The 21,138-nt window shown below is 44.2% G+C and overlaps 2 protein-coding genes across 3 annotated transcripts; one reads left to right on the forward strand and one right to left on the reverse strand.

Moving 5' to 3' along the window:
- Nucleotides 1-1,157: 1,157 nt before the first annotated feature.
- Nucleotides 1,158-10,504, reverse strand: cog1 (component of oligomeric golgi complex 1; the record flags this gene model as incomplete). Of its 2 annotated transcripts, XM_079746265.1 has the most annotated exons (16): nucleotides 1,410-1,537; nucleotides 2,672-2,695; nucleotides 2,855-2,933; nucleotides 3,376-3,485; nucleotides 3,699-3,807; nucleotides 4,702-4,826; nucleotides 5,201-5,362; nucleotides 5,472-5,618; nucleotides 5,956-6,398; nucleotides 6,635-6,998; nucleotides 7,177-7,387; nucleotides 7,867-8,023; nucleotides 8,126-8,302; nucleotides 8,444-8,625; nucleotides 9,601-9,848; nucleotides 10,160-10,480. In XM_079746265.1, the coding sequence occupies 15 exons, from the start codon at nucleotides 10,466-10,468 to the stop codon at nucleotides 2,684-2,686; spliced, it is 2,835 nt and encodes a 944-aa protein (XP_079602391.1). In that variant the 3' UTR covers nucleotides 1,410-1,537; nucleotides 2,672-2,683. The 2 variants fall into 2 exon arrangements, with proteins under 2 accessions (XP_079602390.1, XP_079602391.1); XM_079746264.1 differs by lacking the exon at nucleotides 2,672-2,695 and having other exon boundaries at nucleotides 1,158-1,537; nucleotides 10,160-10,504.
- A 1,459-nt stretch (nucleotides 10,505-11,963) lies between these two features.
- Nucleotides 11,964-21,125, forward strand: gna13b (guanine nucleotide binding protein (G protein), alpha 13b). Its single transcript, XM_079746408.1, has 5 exons — nucleotides 11,964-12,266; nucleotides 13,655-13,884; nucleotides 15,229-15,279; nucleotides 15,915-16,115; nucleotides 16,849-21,125. The coding sequence occupies exons 1-5, from the start codon at nucleotides 11,984-11,986 to the stop codon at nucleotides 17,227-17,229; spliced, it is 1,146 nt and encodes a 381-aa protein (XP_079602534.1). The 5' UTR covers nucleotides 11,964-11,983; the 3' UTR covers nucleotides 17,230-21,125.
- The last annotated feature ends 13 nt before the right edge of the window (nucleotides 21,126-21,138 follow it).

Here is a 21,138-nt window from a genome sequence, read left to right on the forward strand (position 1 = left end):
TTCCCAATGTCAGCGACCATCGTCCGCAAGGTTTCCTAAAGAGGAGGCCAAATATGATATTGTAAACAGTACAAGCACCTTGCATCTCAATGATTCTACTGTGTGTGTGTGTGTGTGTGTGTGTGTGTGTGTGTGTGTGTGTGTGTGTGTGTGTATATAGATATGAATGTATTATTATTTATATATATATGTATCAATTTGTTTCATTACTATTATTATTACTATACAAAATAGGCTACATGGGCCACCCCAATATTGCGTACTGGCTCCTCCTGGTAGAATTATGATCAGATTAGTCCCCTGCAGAACGTTTCTTTGTTTTAAAGCTGCCTATATCACTGATATTCCAGATGTGAAAATCACACCTTTACCGCTGGTTTGAATGATAGTGTTCTTAAGATGGAAACAGAGCGGCACTTGCAAATCAGAGACTTTGTTTGAAAGCTTATGCCACATTTTGAAAGTATATATAGAAATGCAACCCTTAGAGGCACTTACCCAGGGGTCAGGCTCATATTTGTAATAATTGTATACTTCCAACAAGCGTGTGCAAGTGAACAGGATTACATAATAAATGATGAGCTGCAAAGAGTTTTCAAATAAAATACATAAGTTATATACGTACGTAACTTCAAACTTTTGTTGTTGGATGCTTCCTTCAATTTATAAGTATGTCCATTCCTTTTCCATACCTATTAAATGTTTCTGTGTTGCTTTTGAAGGATTTGCTGATATAACGTTCACTCCAGCTGGCTGCTGTATAAACCCTCTTTTAATGGATATTATCATACATACATGAATCCTGAGGGATTGCTAGGCATAATCGTCCTCTTGACACAATTCACCACAGGGTTTGTAGGAAATTTAAAATTATAGTGTCTGTTTGTAGTATATTCTGAATCTTTGTTTGGTTTCACGGAAGATTTCGAACATTGGGACATAGTCGTCTGAAGTTAACAAAAACTAGGCAGTGGGAGGTATCTTTTCAAAAAGAATTCTGCTGAATTATTAATACTACATCAGAAATTGATCAATTGACATGTTAACAGCGGTTACAATTCTGTCGCTTTATTAAGTGACACAGCTAGCCCAACATTGTGGCGAGAGAAAATAAACAAATGTACAAGTATTCCAAACAAAGTAAAACCAAAGACGCCTGGTGACATAATAAAATATTTAATGATTTAATTTAGTAGGATAATCTTTGCTGATATTTGATTTTACAGAAACATATTGTGTTTAATAGAAGAAGACAGAATGTACCTAAACCACTTAATCATCCCGCACCAACTGTTACAAAAGAGAAGGTTGATTGGTTAGGGTTGAAAACAGAATACACCAAATAGATGACATATTTGAAATTGTTCCTTCAAAGTCCATAACGATGTCCTTGGGGACAGACCTATTTGGCCATGCCAGATAGCCAGCTTAACTTGAATAAGGAAGGAGCAGCTGGTTCCTCCTCTTGGTTGGCTAGCTGTCTGAAGAGATTGCCAGGGCGGAAGCTGTGATCTATGGCTGAGTTGGTGGGTGTTGCCTGGAGATGGACAGGGAAAAATAAACATCATGGATCCTTGAAGAATTATCTTAACTAAGCATTGCCCTTTCAATAGTGTTCATGATTCAGACACCGAATCAGCCAAAAATCTAAAAGTAAATACTAACATTTATAAGATTGGTTCTTTAAACTACTATACTACGAATTTGTATTAAAACCTTGAAAAATAAATGGTTATACTTGTTGGGCTATGGTTTGTAGTGAACTTCGGACGTGAGCTTCTTATTAGTGGAATGACGGATAAATCAGACTCAAAATGGCTGTTGGTTTCTTGAACGTCTCACCACAAACACCCCAACAAGTGTGAAGTAGTGAAAGACAAAATAACATCAGGAGGTTCGTAGCTAAACACAGCAAATTGTTGATTGGCACCGGAAATGTTAATTGTTAAATAAATATTTGACCCATTTTGCATATATGCTGTGGGGGGGAAAGATGTTACCCCACTTTGTAAGGAATGAACCTAAGCAATTCTGACAACTGTGTATGAAAAACTGAAAAATAATTATTTTGCTTAGAATAAAAAGGGACTGTTCATTAATTCACAATAATTTTAGACTTTTTCTCATTCTTTTGCATCGAACAGAGTACAAACTTACAAAGAAGTTTGAGGGAAGCAGGCATACACCCGACCACTGTCAGAGTGCGTGCAACAGAGGGCTCACTCCATCCGTTTCATGATTCTAATTAAACTAGCTGGTCCACCCGCCAGCTTGCTCCCACAAGTTGCTAGGACATGGTAGCTAATCACGCACAGCCTTTTCTTATTAGCCTCATTTTTCAAGAGAGAAGTTCCAACAATCAAGCAATTATTGTTGCAAGTCAATGGGTGGTAAAACCTGTGCTGCTTCATATTCAACAGGGGGTCAAAAGAATTTGGTCGTTTTTGCACGGGGTTGATAGTGCGTATGGATATATGCAAAAGTAGGTGAAATATTAAACCGTTAACTTATGCACCCATTCAAAATGTAAAAAGGAGGAAGAAAACTAACAAATCACACTGCACGGTAAAATACATCCCGCAGGGGAGGGAGAACAGCACAGCACACCAAGAACGAGAAACACAGGCAAACACAATGCCACTGCAACGACACAGTGCACAGATGAACTTGCCTTGGTCTCCGGCTATTCAAAATACTGGAAAGGCAGAGTGCAACAGACAGTGTTTACCCAGGGCGAGGCAACAAGACGTGAAAAACAAAAAAAAAGAATGAAGGCAGCAATGTCGACATGTCAATGGAGAACACTTTGAATCCCACCACACAAACGCACACTTAAACCTTTTCCGCCACTCACCCGTGACACTGGATCGACGGCCTGTTGGTCGGTCTTGGTGCGCCTCATGTTGGACATGCTCAGAGGAAGCAGACCGAACCTGAAGAGGACATCGGAGACGCTTAGATCCAAACACACACCCACTGGTTGTGCTTCTTGATAGCTTAGGTTTAAGCTATTATGCATACATTTGCATTCGTTTTTTTTTTTATTAATTAAGCCGTGATGCTGATTACCTTTCCAACTACATAACATATATTTAGAATGAGGAGAAAACGGGGCATGTCAGAACAGGTCCCAAAAGCATTTTTTTCCCCCATCAGTCAATTCACCTGTATTCAGAATCCCAGTAATACGCTTATTAGATAGATACCTGCCATTTGTTCTATGTTAACTCATTCTAGCATGTCTTTTATAACAAGGATTGCATGGACGCACACACACACACACACACACACACACACACACACACCTTTTTGCTTACTCATTCTACCATGGCTTTTTTAATAAGGACCATTTGTCGACAATGCTTCCAGTATTACCTGATCTGGCTGCTGGCCAAAGGCAAGATGTTGTAGTGCTCCTGGGAGCTTGCAGCGCTGTTTCGCTGCACAAATTGTTTCTCTGGGTCTGTTAAGAACCCCAAAAGCACCTGCGAATAAAAAAATACAATTTCTGATTCAACTTGTGAAGAATATTACCATGTTTTGGCAAGGCCAAAGCCAGTAATGCACTGACAAAACTGTCCGTCCACAATGCTTTACAATCAAAGGCCGAATTTATCTCATACAACAAGACATTAGCAAGGATCTCGATTGCACTTTGACAGGTTTCATCAATTCTGGGGCCCATGTTGTGTCCGTACCGAGGTTCTCTGGGACAGGCGGTTGAGGTTGGCACTGAGCGGTGCCGTGAACACATCAAGATCAAAGGGATCTATGAAGCCCTCCAGCCAATCACAGACCTGTTGGATCCTGGACGATGAAAGGGAACAGAGAAGTCCATTTGGGGGGTGAGACAGTTAGCAGAAGAGGAGATATTTACAGACATGCTGCTGTGAGTCACTCGAGAGCTTCGAATGCAACAGACAACCAAAGTGTTGCAATTATATTTCTGCAGTATTAATATAAAACACCTGAAGCACACAACAACGTTGACACATTGATCGCTTTTTGCCAAAACAAATCTATTTTATATTATTGTGGGACTGCAGGACAGTAGGTGCTCGTATACCACTTCTGACCCGTTATATACAACACCTTTTCTTTATCGATTTACTTAAGGACTTCAAGCTCTGCAATTTGTTGTCCTGGTGCCTTTAGTTTTCAACGGTGCTTCTGCAGTAATGGGGCGGAAAGTGTCCTTATACAGCATTTGTGGGGCGTGGATATATGGTTACTCATTTTGTCATGAACTCGTGCGTTCATTTACAAACCGGCGGAATGCAGCTTGTACACGCATCATTAAGGAACATTTCCTGTACTTTGGTTTCTCATTTGACAAACATGCATGAGATGCACGTACGCACTAAAGATCAAGTTGAGAGAAGAATATGCCAATGTATTTGCATGAGGCTCTGATGATCTATTGCCATGGTAACATTTAAAAAACAACAACATTTTATACAAAACTACGAGCAGAGGTCCAAAGCCATGAGTGTCAAAAGGTTTAAATGCTAAATCATGATATTCAAGCAATTTAAACAGTTTAAAAATGTATTCAAATTTTTACAAATTCTTATTCAAATGAGTAACAGTTTCTAATAACTGCTGCATGTCTTGGTAAGAAGACACATTTTTTTGCCCAATATGTACAAACCAGAGAAATAAGACAAAACATAGTCTCAAATAGATGAAATGGGCGTTAACCTGGGGTCTTGTGACGAGCGCCCGCTCTTGCCCTCCCCCAGCCTGGTACTCAACGTGGCGCAGAGGTACCGCAGGTCAAAGAGCAGCTGCAGAGCTCTGGTTTGGGTCATGGGAAAGCCATGGTCCTGGAAGGCCGGCGCACAGAAGCAGAACAGGGTTATTGCCCGGTTTCGTCCAGGACGCACTGGTTTCTTCCCACACCACCCAGCGCATGCAAGTTCACCTCCTGCCCTGCCCATCACCAAGGCAAGGCACTTCACCTGGGGTTGGCTCCTCTATGTTAAATAGCTCTTTACAATGACAGGCAGCCATCACGGATACAGAGTGTTCAACTAGTAACCAGAGTCTAATAGGCCCAGTCAGCACACACACGTAAATAAAATAACTTTTAAGAATAATTCGATTATTTAATAATAATAGAATCACAACACACAATGTTCTCTACTCTTGCACATGTGTGGGTGCACACGACATGTGCGGCTGTGTTTCCAGCCCCCACCTTGTCCTGGGTCTGCTCTGTGATGCTGTGGTAGTGATGAAGAACCTGGTCCAGACAGGACTTCAGCAGCTCATGCAAGGTGGGTCTCGGCAAGGCATGCCCCCCGACTCTGTTGACCTCCAGGCACAGCTGGAACAACAGCGACTGGACGAACCAGGAGGGCTGGAGGAGACCCCGGCACAAAAGGATTGACACAGGATGGTCAACTAAACGCGTTTGGTGGCAACATGTTTGCTTGGAAAGAGTTCCGTAACGTTGGCGAATGACTCACCTGTACAGGAAGTCTTATTTTGGACGTGACACTGCTGCCTGACTCCGCCTCTTCCTGGATCTCCAGCTCCTCCCAGCTCGTGGCCGTTTTCAGGATGGCACCGGGAGTGTCGGCATTGAGCGCCGTTGCAAAATTATCAACCAGTGCCTGTTAAGAATATCATCGCCTCCCAGTTAGTGGGTAACTGGAATGTCGATAATCCATGGCCCATCCTTATAGGGAATAAAGTTGACATATTATACCACATCTAGGTGGACACGCCCAATTGAGATGTCAGAAGAGGGAGATCTTCAAAACGGCTTGTAACGGCTAATCACACTCACACCTGGTGGTACGATATGTCACCTTTAACGATTTAAGGACCCGACCAAACAAGCGGAATAAAAACCACAGGGACCACACTGACATTTCTTTGGTCTGTGATTTTCAGGGTTCGAAATAAACCATCAACGTAGTGATCGAACCTTTGGTGACGGTGCTTTACCTTGGACAGGGCGTTGCTCCAGATTCGGTAGGCTTCCATGCTACAGGCCCCGAGGTCCTGCTTCAGACTGACCCACTTGGCCTGGGCGGGCCCCACCTGGGCCGGAGCTTTGGCCTTGCCCAGCTTCCTACCCGGCCTCGCCGTCTCCCTGGCAGCCTCTGAGCTGCCTTCTCGCCCCAAGACGCAGTGCCTGAGGTTTGTGCAGAGATCCCCCATGGACTGGCACAGTCGGGCAACAAAGAGGACAGCACCGAGGTCGGGGTGGGGCACACCCGAGGAAAGTTCGGAGCGGATGTGAGACAGGATTTGTCGGACGCAGGCCAGGCAGGAATCCCGTAAGCTCTGCTCTACGTCGGCTGAGTCTTTGAAGCGATCGAAGGCCGACGCGGCGAGACCCTTGGCCGGCCTGGTGCCTTGGATAGCCGGGCTGGTGTAGGAAGACCCTGGTGATCAGGGAAGGCAAACACATTTGTCATGAGGAGTGGATAGAGGTTCAGAAAACCTTTGCTGAGGCTGAAATGTACTGCATTTGAGAGGGGCTAGTTGATCCTATAGGAAATAATAATTGCAAGCTTTGCGTACTCTCTAGTGTTGAATGATTTCAGCATATGTATATATTCAAGTGTACAAGTTTACAAATGCCTAACATTTACATTCAGCATCCTCGAGCCACGCGCACCTTTTTCCTGTATCGGAAGGTAGTGCTGCAGGTCATCCAGCCTGGTCCTGAGCTTGGTGTCCAGAGAGGTGCAGAAGCTTTGCACACAGGGAGTCAGAGCGAGGGTCTTCATGGCCAGCCCGCTGTGCTGCTGCTGCTGCTGCTGGTGGTCCCGCTGGGCCACGCTCACCCAGGCGCTGTCGCTCAGCAGGTCCCCCGAGGCCTCCGACCACAGGAAGGAGGCGATGTCAGACTCAAAGTGGCCGCTGTGGCCTTTAGGTGGTGGTGCAGACTTGGTGGCTTGGCTCTCTAGATCCCGAAGGGCAGAGGTGAGGAGCTGGGTGGAGCTGTCTGAGATGGTGTCCATTTCGTCTTTTGTGATTGCCTTAAGAGAGAAAGGGCAGGTTGAAAACAGATGGGAGGATTTATAGGAACTTGCGAACATCCGACTACTATTTCTGATTGACTGTGTGAAAGGGTTGATAACAATGTCGACAACGCAGGTCATGTGCTGGTAAAACGACAGCGCCATCCCCTGAAAAAATGAGATAGCAATTTCTCACCTGCAGGCGCTGAAGGAAGAGATGCTGCAGAAAGTCCTCCCAAACATCCAGGGGGCGCTCAAGCAGGCACTGACATACACTGCCCCAGTGCATGCTGATGGAATCAGTGGAAAGGAGATCCCAAATAGCATCTCTGATGGCCGCCAGTGCTTTCAGGCTGGTCACATACACCAGCAAGCTACTGATGCCTCTGCAAATGTCCTCCTTGCACCTTGAGAAGATGAAGAGACGTTTTTGTCACAAAGTGGGAAAAAACCCAACAAGCAATCTGGATTAATTGGCAACATTCAAATGAATCGAAATTGTCACAAAGAATTGTAAAGAAATTAAATAAATAAGATGATAAATCTAATCCGTTAACCATGTTATTTATAAGTCCAGAAGAGTGTGCACTTCTAGTTCTATCACACACAGCTCATCAAAATCATGTCAAGAATGATTGGTTGCCATTCAACAACATATGTTTAAAAACCTCACAATGTTGTAAAATAAAAGAGACACACCCAAGCTTGGCTGGCACTTCTCACCCAATCCCCAACCCGGAGCACCTTGAACACGTTTTTCATTACGCTCCTAAATATCTTTTAATACCACTAAATGCTCTTACTTTGGACCACACTGCACCTGCCCCATAGGGGGAGCCTAAAGCACTTTTTGAAAGAGTCCTGCAGAGCTGTGGTAAAAACGTACGTATTGATCCACTGCTGCAGCGTGTCGCGGAGCTGTTCCCTCTGGATGGGGGCGGCCAGTGTTCGGAGCACAGGCTGGAACTCAGAGACCGACGACGGGAGGTACTTGAACACGCTTCCTGTGCTCATCTCCTCCTGCAATATCCTTTTTTCTTTACCTATAAGATCAAAAAGTGGTTTGCATGGACATGTTAAACATGCCTTACTAAAACGGTACCAAACTGATACGCCATTCTTTCCACTTCTAATTTGACTCTCACCTGCGGGGACCGTGGACGTGACGTTCTCCAGGGTGGAGAAAAGTATGCCGCAGGTCAGTGCACAATCCCCAGGCTTATGGCCACCTTCGGGGGGCATGTAGAAGACAGCGTAGGCCTGGAAGAGAGTTGTAACCAGCAGCTCCACCAAGCTGCAAACCTGGGCTTTAATCCCAGCCCCTGCGGAACAAAATAGTTCAGAGGCCGGGGTTACATCTGGTTGGCTGTTAATTCCCCCGTCAATGTAAAACAATATTAAAAACAGGTATTCTGTGATAAAAGGTGAAATTACGTTTACGCCGGGAAATCCCTTAGACATACCTTGCTGTGGCTGGTTCAGCAGCTGGTAGATGCTGGACTTCCTGGCCAGCAGGAAGTCAGCGAGGGCCTGGCGAGGTGAGCTGTCCTCCAGGAGCATGGTGGACACCAAGGCCTCGGCGATGGCCTGGTCCGACACGGCACGGCCCCGCAGCAGAGACTTACTGTGGAGCAGGATGGCCGACCTGTGTGTGTGTGTGTGTGTGTGTGTGTGTGTGTGTGTGTGTGTGTGTGTGTGTGTGTGTGTGTGTGTGTGTGTGTGTGTGTGTGTGTGTGTGTGTGTGTGTGTGTGTGTGTGTGTGTGTGTGTGTGTGTGTGAGAGAGAGTAGGGAGAAATCTTTGTTCACATCTTTGTTGAAAGTAGAGCCAGGCAATCAAATATCACAATACCTTTTAGCATCCGATTTACTGCGCAATAAAAACATGTAATTAGTAGCTTAATAAAGTTCATGGACCTTCAAACAATCACCTCTCTATCTACAATCCCTTTTTATGTTCATAATGTGAATTATTATTTTATATACCAGGACACATGTTCCAAGGTCAGTATGTTCTGGTTTAGACCTCTACCCCATGGTACATTAAAATAATGTTCTGTCTTATATTAATGCCTTTGTTATTAAGAGTCTATATCTCAATTCTAACCTTCCGTCAAATAGCATTATTATTGACTGTCATTTGGGGAATATCTCCCAGCGGTTTTCCCTGGCCCTTTGTGATCTACAAGCTGTGGCACTAACATACAGCAGTAGGATGCTGGGGAATGGGTGGAATGAAATTAGCTAATGCTCGTTGCAGCTGGTAGCTTTGAGTTTACTCATCTTGCACATAAATGATAGGCTCAAAAAGATTGTGCAATGAAATATGTATGTTCTTGAAAACCAAGGTTAACTTGCAACAGCTCAGAATCCATCTTAATTCATATCAATGATGGTGTACTCTATTCTATGGTAACCAAATAATGAATGATAATGATACCCACGTGCATGGTACCTGCTTCAAGGATGCTCAACATAAAACAGCTGTTTGGGTTTGCTGGGAGAGATAAGTCACAGATAGGGAGGGGAACGGGCAAGTGTTGACAAACATGGAGATTCATCAGTCCAATGGCGATTGGGCCGAATCTATTTAGCTTTCATTGACATTATATGTGGAGTTACCTGAAGTGTCCTGTTGTTGCCACTTGACGAACGAGTATTGGGAAGCGGGCTAGGATGGGGCTGCAGTGGGGCCCTGCAGCAGTCTCAAGCTTCAGCATCCCATGGAGGTGGCAGCACAGCAGGTAGAGCTGGGTGGCCTTGAGGTACTGCAACGACTCCATAGCACTCCAGATACACTCGGGGATCTCCAGGAGAAGCCTGATCTGTGCTGCCATGTTGTAGAACTTTCCCTGACATTTCAACTGGGTCTGAAACATTCGTTTTGGGGTAACAATAAAAAGGTAAAACGATTACAATGTGGATACCAGCTATGCAAATGCTAAACAGATACACAGATCTCTCACATACAAATACAGCTATTTTCGTGACATGAACAATTTAATATATGGGTACAAGTTGTGAAAGTTTGACGTTCCCCACTATTTACATGTCATGTAAACGTAATAACCCAATTCTGAGCCACACTTTTGACACCCCACTAAAGTGGGGCGTGTTTCCATCTACATAGAAGCTTGTTCATGAAGGGCATGAACGCAACAGCAACTATTAAGAAACGTACCTCCTGTTTAGCGATTGTTTCTCTATTGGGCTTCCCTTGTTTCAACTTTTGACAGTAGTGGTTCATATCCTGGATAGACAGGACGACGCTCTGCGAGCACTGTCTCATCTCTCCGATAGTGTCCGCCGCGTCGATCAGATCCCGGTAGCGCTCCCCTACCATCTGCCTGAGCTCTTCCTTCTTCTGTTCAATTTCGCCGCGGACCTTGCGCTCTATTCGGCGAATTTCTTCAGTGTTGTAGCGCTCAAACAAGACCCAAGGGTCTTTAATCTCCGAGACACGGAGGGACTCCGCCGTACTGACAGTCATCTTGGTAGCAGGCTCATAGACGCCACTGAATCCCATTGGCTGACACAACCCGGAAGACAGTAGAAATAAACTTCCGGACACAACCACGTAAGCAAGTTTATGGCCATGTTATTTTTTTTTAATTTGAATATTATTTATAGTATTTTTTTGGTAATAGAATGAAACAAGATGATTTTTTTTAGCGTTTATTTTACATCCGCCTCATATTTACCTTTGTAAATTAAATACCACACAGTTTGCGAGAGCGATTGACTGCGCACGCGCGCGTGCGTCCAAGACACCGACGTGCAACCATGCCTGCAACACAAAGTAGCGCACGTTGACTAGCTGTTTAATACTCGTCTTTCATTCATTTTTTCATTTATCTTTCTTATATTTTTTGTGAAATTAAAGTTTTGAAGTTTTGCAGAGACAATATGTCGCCGGTTAAGGTCTGGTCACCAGTACAAGGACCACAAATACCCTTGTTTGCAAGAAATAAGTAGGCCTTATAGCGCTTTATTGAACAATGAGGCCTTGTTGGTAATTTCATCTGGAAGTTAACCTTAAAATGTTACATTCATTATATCCAACACTATTCGATGAAGTGCTACTTTTCTTTCTGCGTCAACTTTATAACATATTTGTAACCGTGTACCAGTTTCGAAACCGCAAGCCAGTTTGTTTATTTTACTTAACTACATATTTAAATAATATAAACTAGAATTTAAGCACTACACAAGTCACACCAACAGGCATCAACCCAAAGGGAAATGTATTAGGATATGAATGTGTAAACTGATATATCCTTCATTAGGAAGAGCCGCTGTTGAAGGTGGTCGCAGTTTAATCAAATTAGTTAAGTAAAATTGTTTTTGCTTTTACACATTCAATTTTTTTTCAATTAAATGTTATGCATCGTAAAGACCGAACTTTGTGGGATCGTGTGTTTATATTTTATCTTAGAATATATATATTTATCTACTGAACAATAACTCAACTGAAACAATTGAGTAGTAGTACAGTACTCTGAATTGGAAAATGCTTAATATATTCATTCTAAATGTAATGAACGTGTCCCTGTGTTGGTTATTGTAAGCTATGTAAAAACTTGAAATGTTGTTACTAAAATAACCTTCAATTTCACATCTGGACACAACAATATATGTTGGACCTTTAATCTCCCTTTTTAAAAATCTGAAAGTTATTTTCATAAGTTAACCAATTCAACTTTCCATGTTTGGATCATCAAAGACTTAAGTATACTAAAGAATGATTAGGCTTATAGGACCAAGCTAAAGGCCAATTATTCAATCTCGTGTGTTAAGACTTTTAAGAAGCTTTTCTAAGCATCCCTAAAAGTTAGAATGTCTAGCCCTTTCTTAATCATGACCCACAGGCCTATACCCTATAGCCCCGCTCAGGCATGTACTCCCTTTGCCTCATATACATTAGCGCAATCGCGCCCCGCCCGTCAGTGCGAGACTGGCGAGAACGAGCCTCCCTGCCGCCTGTATCGATGAAGTTGTTTCAAAAATGGCGGATTTCCTGCCGTCCCGGTCCCTTTTATCGCTATGTTTTCCTAACTGTCTCCTCACGAGTAGCGAAGCGGAACAAGTACGAAAATCGAAGGAAATAGACAAGTGTCTCAACCGAGACAAAACGTATGTGAAGCGCCTGGTGAAGATTCTGCTGCTCGGAGCGGGCGAGAGTGGCAAGTCCACTTTCCTCAAGCAGATGCGCATCATCCACGGACAAGACTTCGATCAGAGGGCCAAGGAGGAGTTCAGAGGAACCATTTTTAGTAACGTGATAAAAGGTAAAGTCGAACCCTGCACGGCTCACTCTCTTATCAAGTCGTTTTGTAGTATGTATACGTGATTATGTCCATTAGGTAAGGGGCAAGTGGGCAGTTAGCTCGGGAGTAGGAAGTTGCTAGCCATGCTAGCCGTCTCAACATGACGCTGCAGCGCCGAGTGGAGGAGCACTTTCTCACTTTTCGCCCCAGCGAGGCGTCGGGCTGTAGCACGCAGAGCTAGCCGACTAGCCGCTGAGAAACGCCCATGTTATTTGTGCTTGTCTGCCCGTGGGACCCAGGAAGATTGTTCAGCTTCAGCACAAACACCGTTCATTCTTTTGTGTGAAACTCGAAGCTTTGTTGGTAATAGTCAAGGTTCAAATCGCATTTTTCACAAGGATCTGAGGGTTTTCCCCTAAAACTACAATCATACTAAAATAGTCATGTTGTATTTACCTTGTTTTACCACCTTAGCATTGTGTGTTAAGAACCAGTTTTGCATTAAAGTAAATATAAAATGTTTTCTAACTAACTGTCCACCACACGCCCAATAGCCCAATGATTCAAAGGGATAAGTACTGTGATCAATTCATTTACTGGTTTAGTCAGAAGCTGTCCTCTTGTGGGGACAACATTTATGATGTCCTAATGCATATCTTGAAGTTTGACTGAATGCTAATTATAGACACGATTATTTGGTGTACCCATTAACCGTTTGGGCTCCTAGCAACCGGCACACATATAAATTGCATGCATACTACAATACATTAAACAAATATAAACCAAAGGGTATTTCCACATTGAGACTTGGACCCATGTAAAGGAACAGGCCCTCTCTCTTCTGACCATGGCCATTTAGGACCAGTTTTAAGATCTCCCCTTTAGTAAGCTAAGCAAAAATATGCCAGCATATTCTTGTTTTTCTCCTGCACACAATTTACCCCTCTTGGTCATATGTAATTACAGTAATTACAGCCTTTATTGGTTTTGGTTGATGTCTATAGTTATTAATAAAATTTATATTAATGTTATTTAATTAAAAGCTGGTTGGTGTGTTTTGCATGTGCTAAAACACCTGGAGCGGAAACAAACGGATGCTCTTCTTCATGATGAAACGACAGGAAAGGCAAAAACACCCAAGTGTATTCTCTTCAGGTTATATCATTAAAGCCATAGTCGCTTATTTGCCTGGGTGTGTTCAAGGTCGAGTTCATTTTCTACATACAAAATCATACATGTAGTCCTACAACTAGCAGTGAAATGTGTGTGTGTGTGTGTGTGTGTGTGTGTGTGTGTGTGTGTGTGTGTGTGTGTGTGTGTGACTAGGCTGGGGCTCCAAAACACACAGTGCGCCACTGTCTAAAGAGTTCATCCACGGCGCCAAAGTGACCACTTGCTTCTCCCTTCAGGTGTACGGGTGTTGGTGGACGCCCGGGAAAAGCTCCACATACCTTGGAGCGAGCAGGCCAACCAGCGGCATGGGAACACCATGATGGCCTTTGATACCCGCTCAGCGATGACCAGTGGTCACGGCACGGTGGAGACGAAGGTGTTCCAGCACTACCTTCCCTCCATCAGAGCCCTCTGGGCCGATCCAGCCATCCAACAGGCCTACGACCGACGCAGAGAATTCCAGCTGGTATGTGTGGGCCATACATGCCAAAAAAAACAAGTGGGGCCATACAGTATGGTCCCTCTTGTTTTTGTTGGATCTACAAGAGATGACCTTAAAAAGCGGAACCATCGCTATGCCGTGACTCGTCTCCATGGCCGTCGCCTTTTGTCTGCCCTCCATTTTTCTATTTGGATCTGAAAGGGGAACGGGTGGGAGGTAACTGGGTCACCAGTGGGAAAGCATTCGGGGCTTTCTAAATGACAACCGAATCAAAATGGTATCGGGTTTTGTCGTTCCGCGGCCGGGTTTCACTAAGCCGAGCAGAGGTTTGTCACGTCAACGCTTGCTCAGCAGGTGACAGGGTCACCATATAAGCCGATAAGAGGTAGTTGCATTCAATAGCATATGGTTAACCTAGGGAGGGAGTCATTTAATGGAAGGGGTGTTGGGGTTTGGTTGTCGATTACAGCTAAAAACGTGTCCTTGGTTTAGTTACACATAAATAAATACATCTCACATAGATTTTACTTAAATGCATTATTCATTTGTAGAGTGCAGTGTAATAATGTTCAGTGTACATGATAAATGCATTTGAATGCGCCACAAACCATGGCGTTTTACTATAAGTGTATGAGAAATGTAACCATCTCTCGAATACATTAACCGCTGCCCAGAAGGAGGGCCACATATCCAAACTAGGGATGTACCGAAATGAAAGTTCTTGGCCGAAACCGAAACCGAATATACTGAAACCGAATACCGAATGTGGCTTTTGCTGTTTTTCATTCATTTCATTCATTCATTTTAACAGGTGCGCTCGGCTCTTTTTTCATCTCCGTGTATTGTCTGTCATTTAGTTGTTTACAAACTTACGTGCGGCTGTTTTTTAATCTCTCTTTTGATGAAGCGCACCCGGCTCATTCCACACTGGTTGCTTTTGTTTTCTCACATCATCAAAAATAGAAATGTTTGGTATTTGTTTTCGGCCTTTTTACTCCTTCGGCCGAACATTTTCGGTGGCCGAATTTTTCGGTGCATCCCGAATCCAAACACACCATGGCAAATGAATACCCTGTCGGGGTCTGTGTCACTGTATTAGTTAAGTCGAAGTGCCTCCGAAAAGTCGACGTCCGGAAAAGAACTGGACCAGATTTAGAAAAACATTCACAACTGGTTGTAGGAGACTGGATAATACATAGGATGTTTTTATCTGAATTAGTCTATGCTAATGATAAAATGAGTACTGTGTTGAAGTTCATAGAACACATTCTAAGAAGTTGAAAACAAAAGTAAGATTTTAGGTTCACTGGTTCTTTAACATCACATGCATGTGCTTGGACTAGGGAAACTCTTCTCTCTATTCCTTAGGGGGAGTCAGTCAAGTATTTCCTGGACAATTTGGAAAAGCTTGGCAAGTCGGTAAGTTTCATCTGCCCGAACCACCGAGGCCTTGAATGCCTTGCGTTCAACTTTCTTTTTAATATAATTAATATATATTGTGTTTATATAATGAATGTATTTATCAGCTATTTCAGTGCTTAAACGAGGCCAAAAGAACAAAAATGCTCCACCTAACAATAATGATGGGTTGGTAATTATTAGATCACATAGCGATATCTTTTTCCTTTAATGCCGATCTGTCCCCCACAATAGCAGCTGTGGGTTCTCTTTGCGTGAATAGAGCTGGTCCTGTCGTGCAAATCCATCAAAACTTTGAACAATGTTCAAACCACCTAACCTATAAGTGGCCTGTGGGGAGATAGGCAGGTGCTTGAAGTAAAGGGGAACAAAGGAGAGGCCATTCTGAATTTAAAATGAGGTGGGCTTCTAGCTCATCAAAACCTGCATACTGCAGCTTTAACAGCCTTAAAATGTTACATTGATATGTGGAATGATCAATGTTTAGATGGCATGATGGAAACTCCATTTACACGTTAAACCGCTGCAACTGTAGTATAAATGAAGAAAGAAATACTCTATTTATCTATTTATATTCTCATATACCCTCTCCCAACTCACTTAATCTACTTTCTCATTCTGCTTGTCCCCTTAAGGACTACCTTCCCAGCCAGCAAGACATCCTCTTGGCCAGGAAACCCACGAAAGGCATCCACGAGTATGACTTTGAGATCAAGAACGTGCCCTTCAAGATCGTGGACGTGGGCGGCCAGCGCTCGGAGCGCCGGCGGTGGTTTGAATGCTTTGACTCGGTGACCTCCATCCTGTTCCTGGTGTCGTCCTCCGAGTATGATCAGGTGAGTCCTGGTCACCTTTATAAATGGAGGATCAATGCTTTTCTGCAGTATTGAAGGGTGCAGGTAAACTCTTGGGACACAGTATGCTTTGAAGATGAGGTACGGACCTGCATGAATGTCGTTTTGTTGGTTTATCCGAGCTGAGACACTTGGAAATCCCTAAAATATCCCCAAAATGACTGTGAATGTTGTGATGAATAAGTGACTTCAAACATGGTGGGCTGGTGTCTGCTCTTTGCTGTTGTAATCAGGCCAGGTACTGCAGACATTGATACCAGACGTTGTAATTGGTAATTACGTGCCAATTACAACCAGAGAGCAGCCGATGTTTGAAGTCGAGCGTTGACAAATATCCTTTTACCACCATCCATCTATGATGCTAACAAAAGCGTGCGTCCTTTATTTGATTTGTTATTCCAAAATCTTAAGTTACAGGTTAATAGCAACAGTTTAGAGTCCATCCTATATTTTTTACACTATAATTCAAATGCTGACCAAAGCAGTCAATGTATCCTCCTGAATGTCTTTGATTTTGTTATCATTTTTAGTAATAAACAAAGCCCAATATTTGAATTGGAAATTCGATGCACCTCACCCTATAGGCGAGGAGGAACGGTGAACCTTGCACCCTTTATCTCCTAGCGTGACACACACACAAACAAGGCAGACGGTGTGTGTGTGTGTGTGTGTGTGGGCGTAACGCGTCTCGCTCTCCGCCCCCCCCCCCCGGCAGGTGCTGATGGAGGACCGGCAGACGAACCGCCTGAGCGAGTCGCTCAACATCTTCGAGACGATCGTGAACAACCGCGTGTTCAGCAACGTCTCCATCATCCTCTTCCTCAACAAGTTCGACCTGCTGGAGCGCAAGGTGGCGTGCGTGTCGATCCGGGACTACTTCCCCGAGTTCTCGGGCGACCCCGGCAGCCTGGCCGACGTGCAGCGCTTCCTGGTGGACTGCTTCCGGGGCAAGCGGCGCGAGCAGCAGCAGCAGCCCCAGAAGCCCCTGTACCACCACTTCACCACGGCCATCAACACGGAGAACATCCGCCTGGTGTTCCGCGACGTCAAGGACACCATCCTCCACGACAACCTCAAGCAGCTCATGCTGCAGTGAAGAGGGGTGTTGTGGAGGGGGGGGGGGGAGAGGGCAGAGGGGACCCTTTGGACCAAGGAGTGATAGCGGGGGCAAAAGAACGGAAGAGCTAGACGATGCGAGGGCTGAGTTGATCTTCTCTGCCGGTCACCCCTACTCCCCTCTGAACACTGACTGAAATGGTGTATAGGTACACGCCACTACCGATCGCTGTCGCCGGGCTGGGCGACCCCGTTTACCCTGCCCTCCCCCCCCCCCCCCCCCCCCCCGGTCCCCTTGTCCACCTGTTCACTGTGACTTTGGAAAATAACGTTCCTGGGGGATCGATCCTTAACTCCCCACTGTTCTTTAAAACCACTGTAAAAGCTTCCTCTGATGCCTCTAAACCTGTTCCCTGCCCACCATGCCTTTCTTTCTGGGACCGTTCTGCGAGGTGTCGGGGCGGTCTCGTATTATCGCTCTGTTTCAAACACACTCGCACGTCATGTTGTCCGAGAGGGTGAATTGGATGCAGAAGTGTTAAGATCCGACTAGAGGCAGGGGCCGATGACAAACGGCCCCATGTAGCGCAGGATTGGTCGAGTTGTCGTATGATTGTGAATTGGCCTTTTGTGAAAGTAACTTTTTAAGGGAGTAAAATGAAATTTTATTTTTTAAAACCACTTCTGTACCTTCCATCGGCACTTTGATCACACGATTTGGCTGTGAGGCAGCAGAGATTCTCCTGAAGGCGATGTGTCGAGGAGCCAGAGAGCCATGTAGATGTTTGTTAACATCGCTCAAAAACTTTGACAGTTTTACTTATAGGTTCCAACTTTTTTTTTTTCTTCTCTAAAACCTAAACGGATAGATTTGTTTGCACGTCATTTTGTTATATTAACAGGTCTATAAAAATACGTAGCTATGAGTCCATCTTTAACTTATGTGTTTCTTGTGGGTGTTCATACTTATGATTGTGACTGTAGATTATACTGTTGCAGTTTGACCATGGAGGTGTTTGTGAGAGGCTAAACAAACAGGAGCGAGCCTGTAGCAGTCCGGCACGCTCAATAAACCTAAAGATGTCTTTATTGGCTGCTCACGCTGGCTACGAAGAGGTAACGGTGAACGCTTATTCTCAGGGCACGTTTTGACCACTTTGTGTTGTTTGTGACGACATTGACGCAAACGTATTAGAGGTTTGATTGAACCTCTTTTCCTCCAAAAAAACCCCCTGTTTTGTCACCCGACGGCCACGCCTCTCCTTTGTATAGCTCATCCTGGTGACCATTGAAAAGAAACAGCGTGTCTTCTTGCCTTTCCTTCCACGCGGCGTGGAGGAAAGTGCTCTGCCTTTGTTCCTCTGATGAAGCCCTAGCTGGTCGCCTGCCCGTAAGTTTCCCATATTGGGTGAACGGCAGGTAAACCGGAGGCCCAGTTCCCCGTCCCTACCAAGTGCCCTCTCCTCTCCTCGGCAAAGAAACCAAAAGGGATCAAGCTGGTGGCTTTGAACATGTGTGAGCTGTACGTTGTGCTTGCACAAACACCATTGGCTTATGTGCATGTTATTACTCAGCCCGTTATGTATTTTCCGCTCACGACTCTTCTCTCGTTGACTGAGAACAATGTCAGTCCAAGGTGTAATACAATAACTTTTTTATAACCGTTTTCTTGTCCCTGTCGGTGTGCGATGACACCGCAGCACCTGCTTGCAGTATTCTCTAACCGTCAGTCTCGTGTATTCTCTCTGACCGTCAGTCTCTGTATGCACATGAGAGCTGTTTGAATGCCACACTCGGTGTCTTGTTCCATACAAATCATATACCCAGTGAGGGCCTGGGCACAGGGGCCTTTTGTACCGCCTCAGAGGATGAGTCAGCGCCCATAGCAGCCTTCGTTGTGCGATTTTGGCTCGGGCCGTACCGCAAGCTACGGTCGCATGCATGACCAAGCTGCTGATCACCGATGGTGTAAAATGGAGACCCTGTGTTTGACCTGGTCTGTGTAGAACAGACGGCTGTTTAGATGAGGAAACGCATTCATGCACGGCGTCAGTGAGCACACTTGGCAGCATGTCCTACCATGCGAACATGATGAGGAATGTATCCTATTGCGAGTCCTGGTACCTTGTATTACCTTATTCTGAATGGGATGTTGAGCCTTAGGAGTAGGTATTGGATGTCAGGTTCTTATTGAATCAGGATAAGGTGTTGCCTCTCCATTCTTAGGCTCCAGTGTTAAGCGGAGCCAAAGCCGTACGTGTCCGTGACCAAGCCATTGTTTAACGAGAAGTGCCACCACCCAAGACACAGGTTTTCTTCTGAATGTGTTTTATTTTGGGTACCCCTGCCTTTTCGTCCTCTTTTACTGTACTGATGAATGCCATTTTACTGTACTGTGCTCTAAAGTGTTCATATTTGCGATTCCATTGGTGTCAAGTAGCTATAGTGCCACTCATCTTCCTCACCCAGCAGGCCACCGTATTGATTTCCAGCAATGTTTGATGTGTCAGAAGTGGTTGTTTTTCTTCGCAATGACTGAGGGCCAAAATGCTAATAAGAGTTGTAGCTCTATTTTCATTGGAAAAGTGTGCAAACGCAACCATTTCAACCTGCAGGCGACCGTTATTTATTAGAATTTAAAGTGGCAGCAACCCCTGATTTGAGAAATGATGTCCCAACTGGCCCAACTCTCTTAACGCTACCTTTTAAATTGACTGGAAAAGGAACATCTGTAAATCTCAACCATTGTGTTACCACTACAAATCCACCTGATGTTCTCCAAACAAATAGTGAAATTCTGAAGCAATAGCTGAATAGCACTAATGATTTACAAGATGCTAAAATACTTATTTTGAAAAACAACTTCTAAATGGATCTGGATATTCAGACTTCAGAAGGAAGAGAATTCTGTTACTTGCACTCATGAGTGCGTTGCTTGCGGCCAGGGAGGGCTGCGGTTGGATCCATGTAGAGCCCATCATTATAATATTAAATGGTTTGGACATTAGGCAAAGACTCAAAACATAGTGCATCCAATGTTTGAAATGCATGTTTGACCCTAACATTTAAACATTCAGACCGATCTGAAAGAAGGCTCTTCTCTCGACAAGCAAAAGAGAGGACAGAATGCAGGCGTTGAAATAGCTTTTGACGGTTGCAATCCAAGCCTGGTGCCTTCAACTAGAGCAACAGTCGTGCAATAAAACATCAATTTGTGTGGCTGTTGTATTTGGATGATATAAAGTGAATTTAACTATGTATGGGGGTTGCGCACTTTCAACTCCCAGCCTATTTATTTACCATGAGTAATTGTTATTGATCTACAGTGAAATGTGTATCATGCTAACCCTAACCCTTTACCAGTCACTCTGCATCACTGCAAATTCCCAGGCAATAGGGCTTTGCTTTCTCTGTCGACCAGTACCGCCAAACAGAAGAATGCTTCAAGTTATTAAAATTGTCTGTCAATGTGATTAATCATTAATCATGTTTCAATTTGAGCCTTTTACGGGACCAGTGTGAATCAACACCAGAGTTTCTGTAATTGTTTGGCCACTGAGTACAAGCTATGCAACACTACTCCACGATGGTATAATATGTGCATATTGTGAAATGGATATACTAAAATGATCGGTGTTGATATTTGTTGCCAGTATTTTGGCCTAATGTAATCAACTCATTTTAATCAAGTAGCAGAGAAAAATTGAACCAATCTGCCAATTACGTGTTCAAGTTCCACTTGTTACAAGCTATGCCTTTTTTTTACAATCTTTTAAAAAGATTTTATACACTAGGTTTATTTTCATGGGCAATATGAGTCCTCCTTCAGGATGATTCAGATAAAGAATGCAAATATTCCTTGTCGTTTGCTTCTGGTTTGATAACTTGGTTTCACTGTACATTCTAACTTATCCTGTTTTCCCAGTTAGTCTCAATAAAAACAAAGTAC

Source organism: Pollachius pollachius, assembly GCF_949987615.1.
Source record: "Pollachius pollachius genome assembly, chromosome: 11".
Taxonomy (NCBI): Eukaryota; Metazoa; Chordata; class Actinopteri; order Gadiformes; family Gadidae; genus Pollachius; species Pollachius pollachius.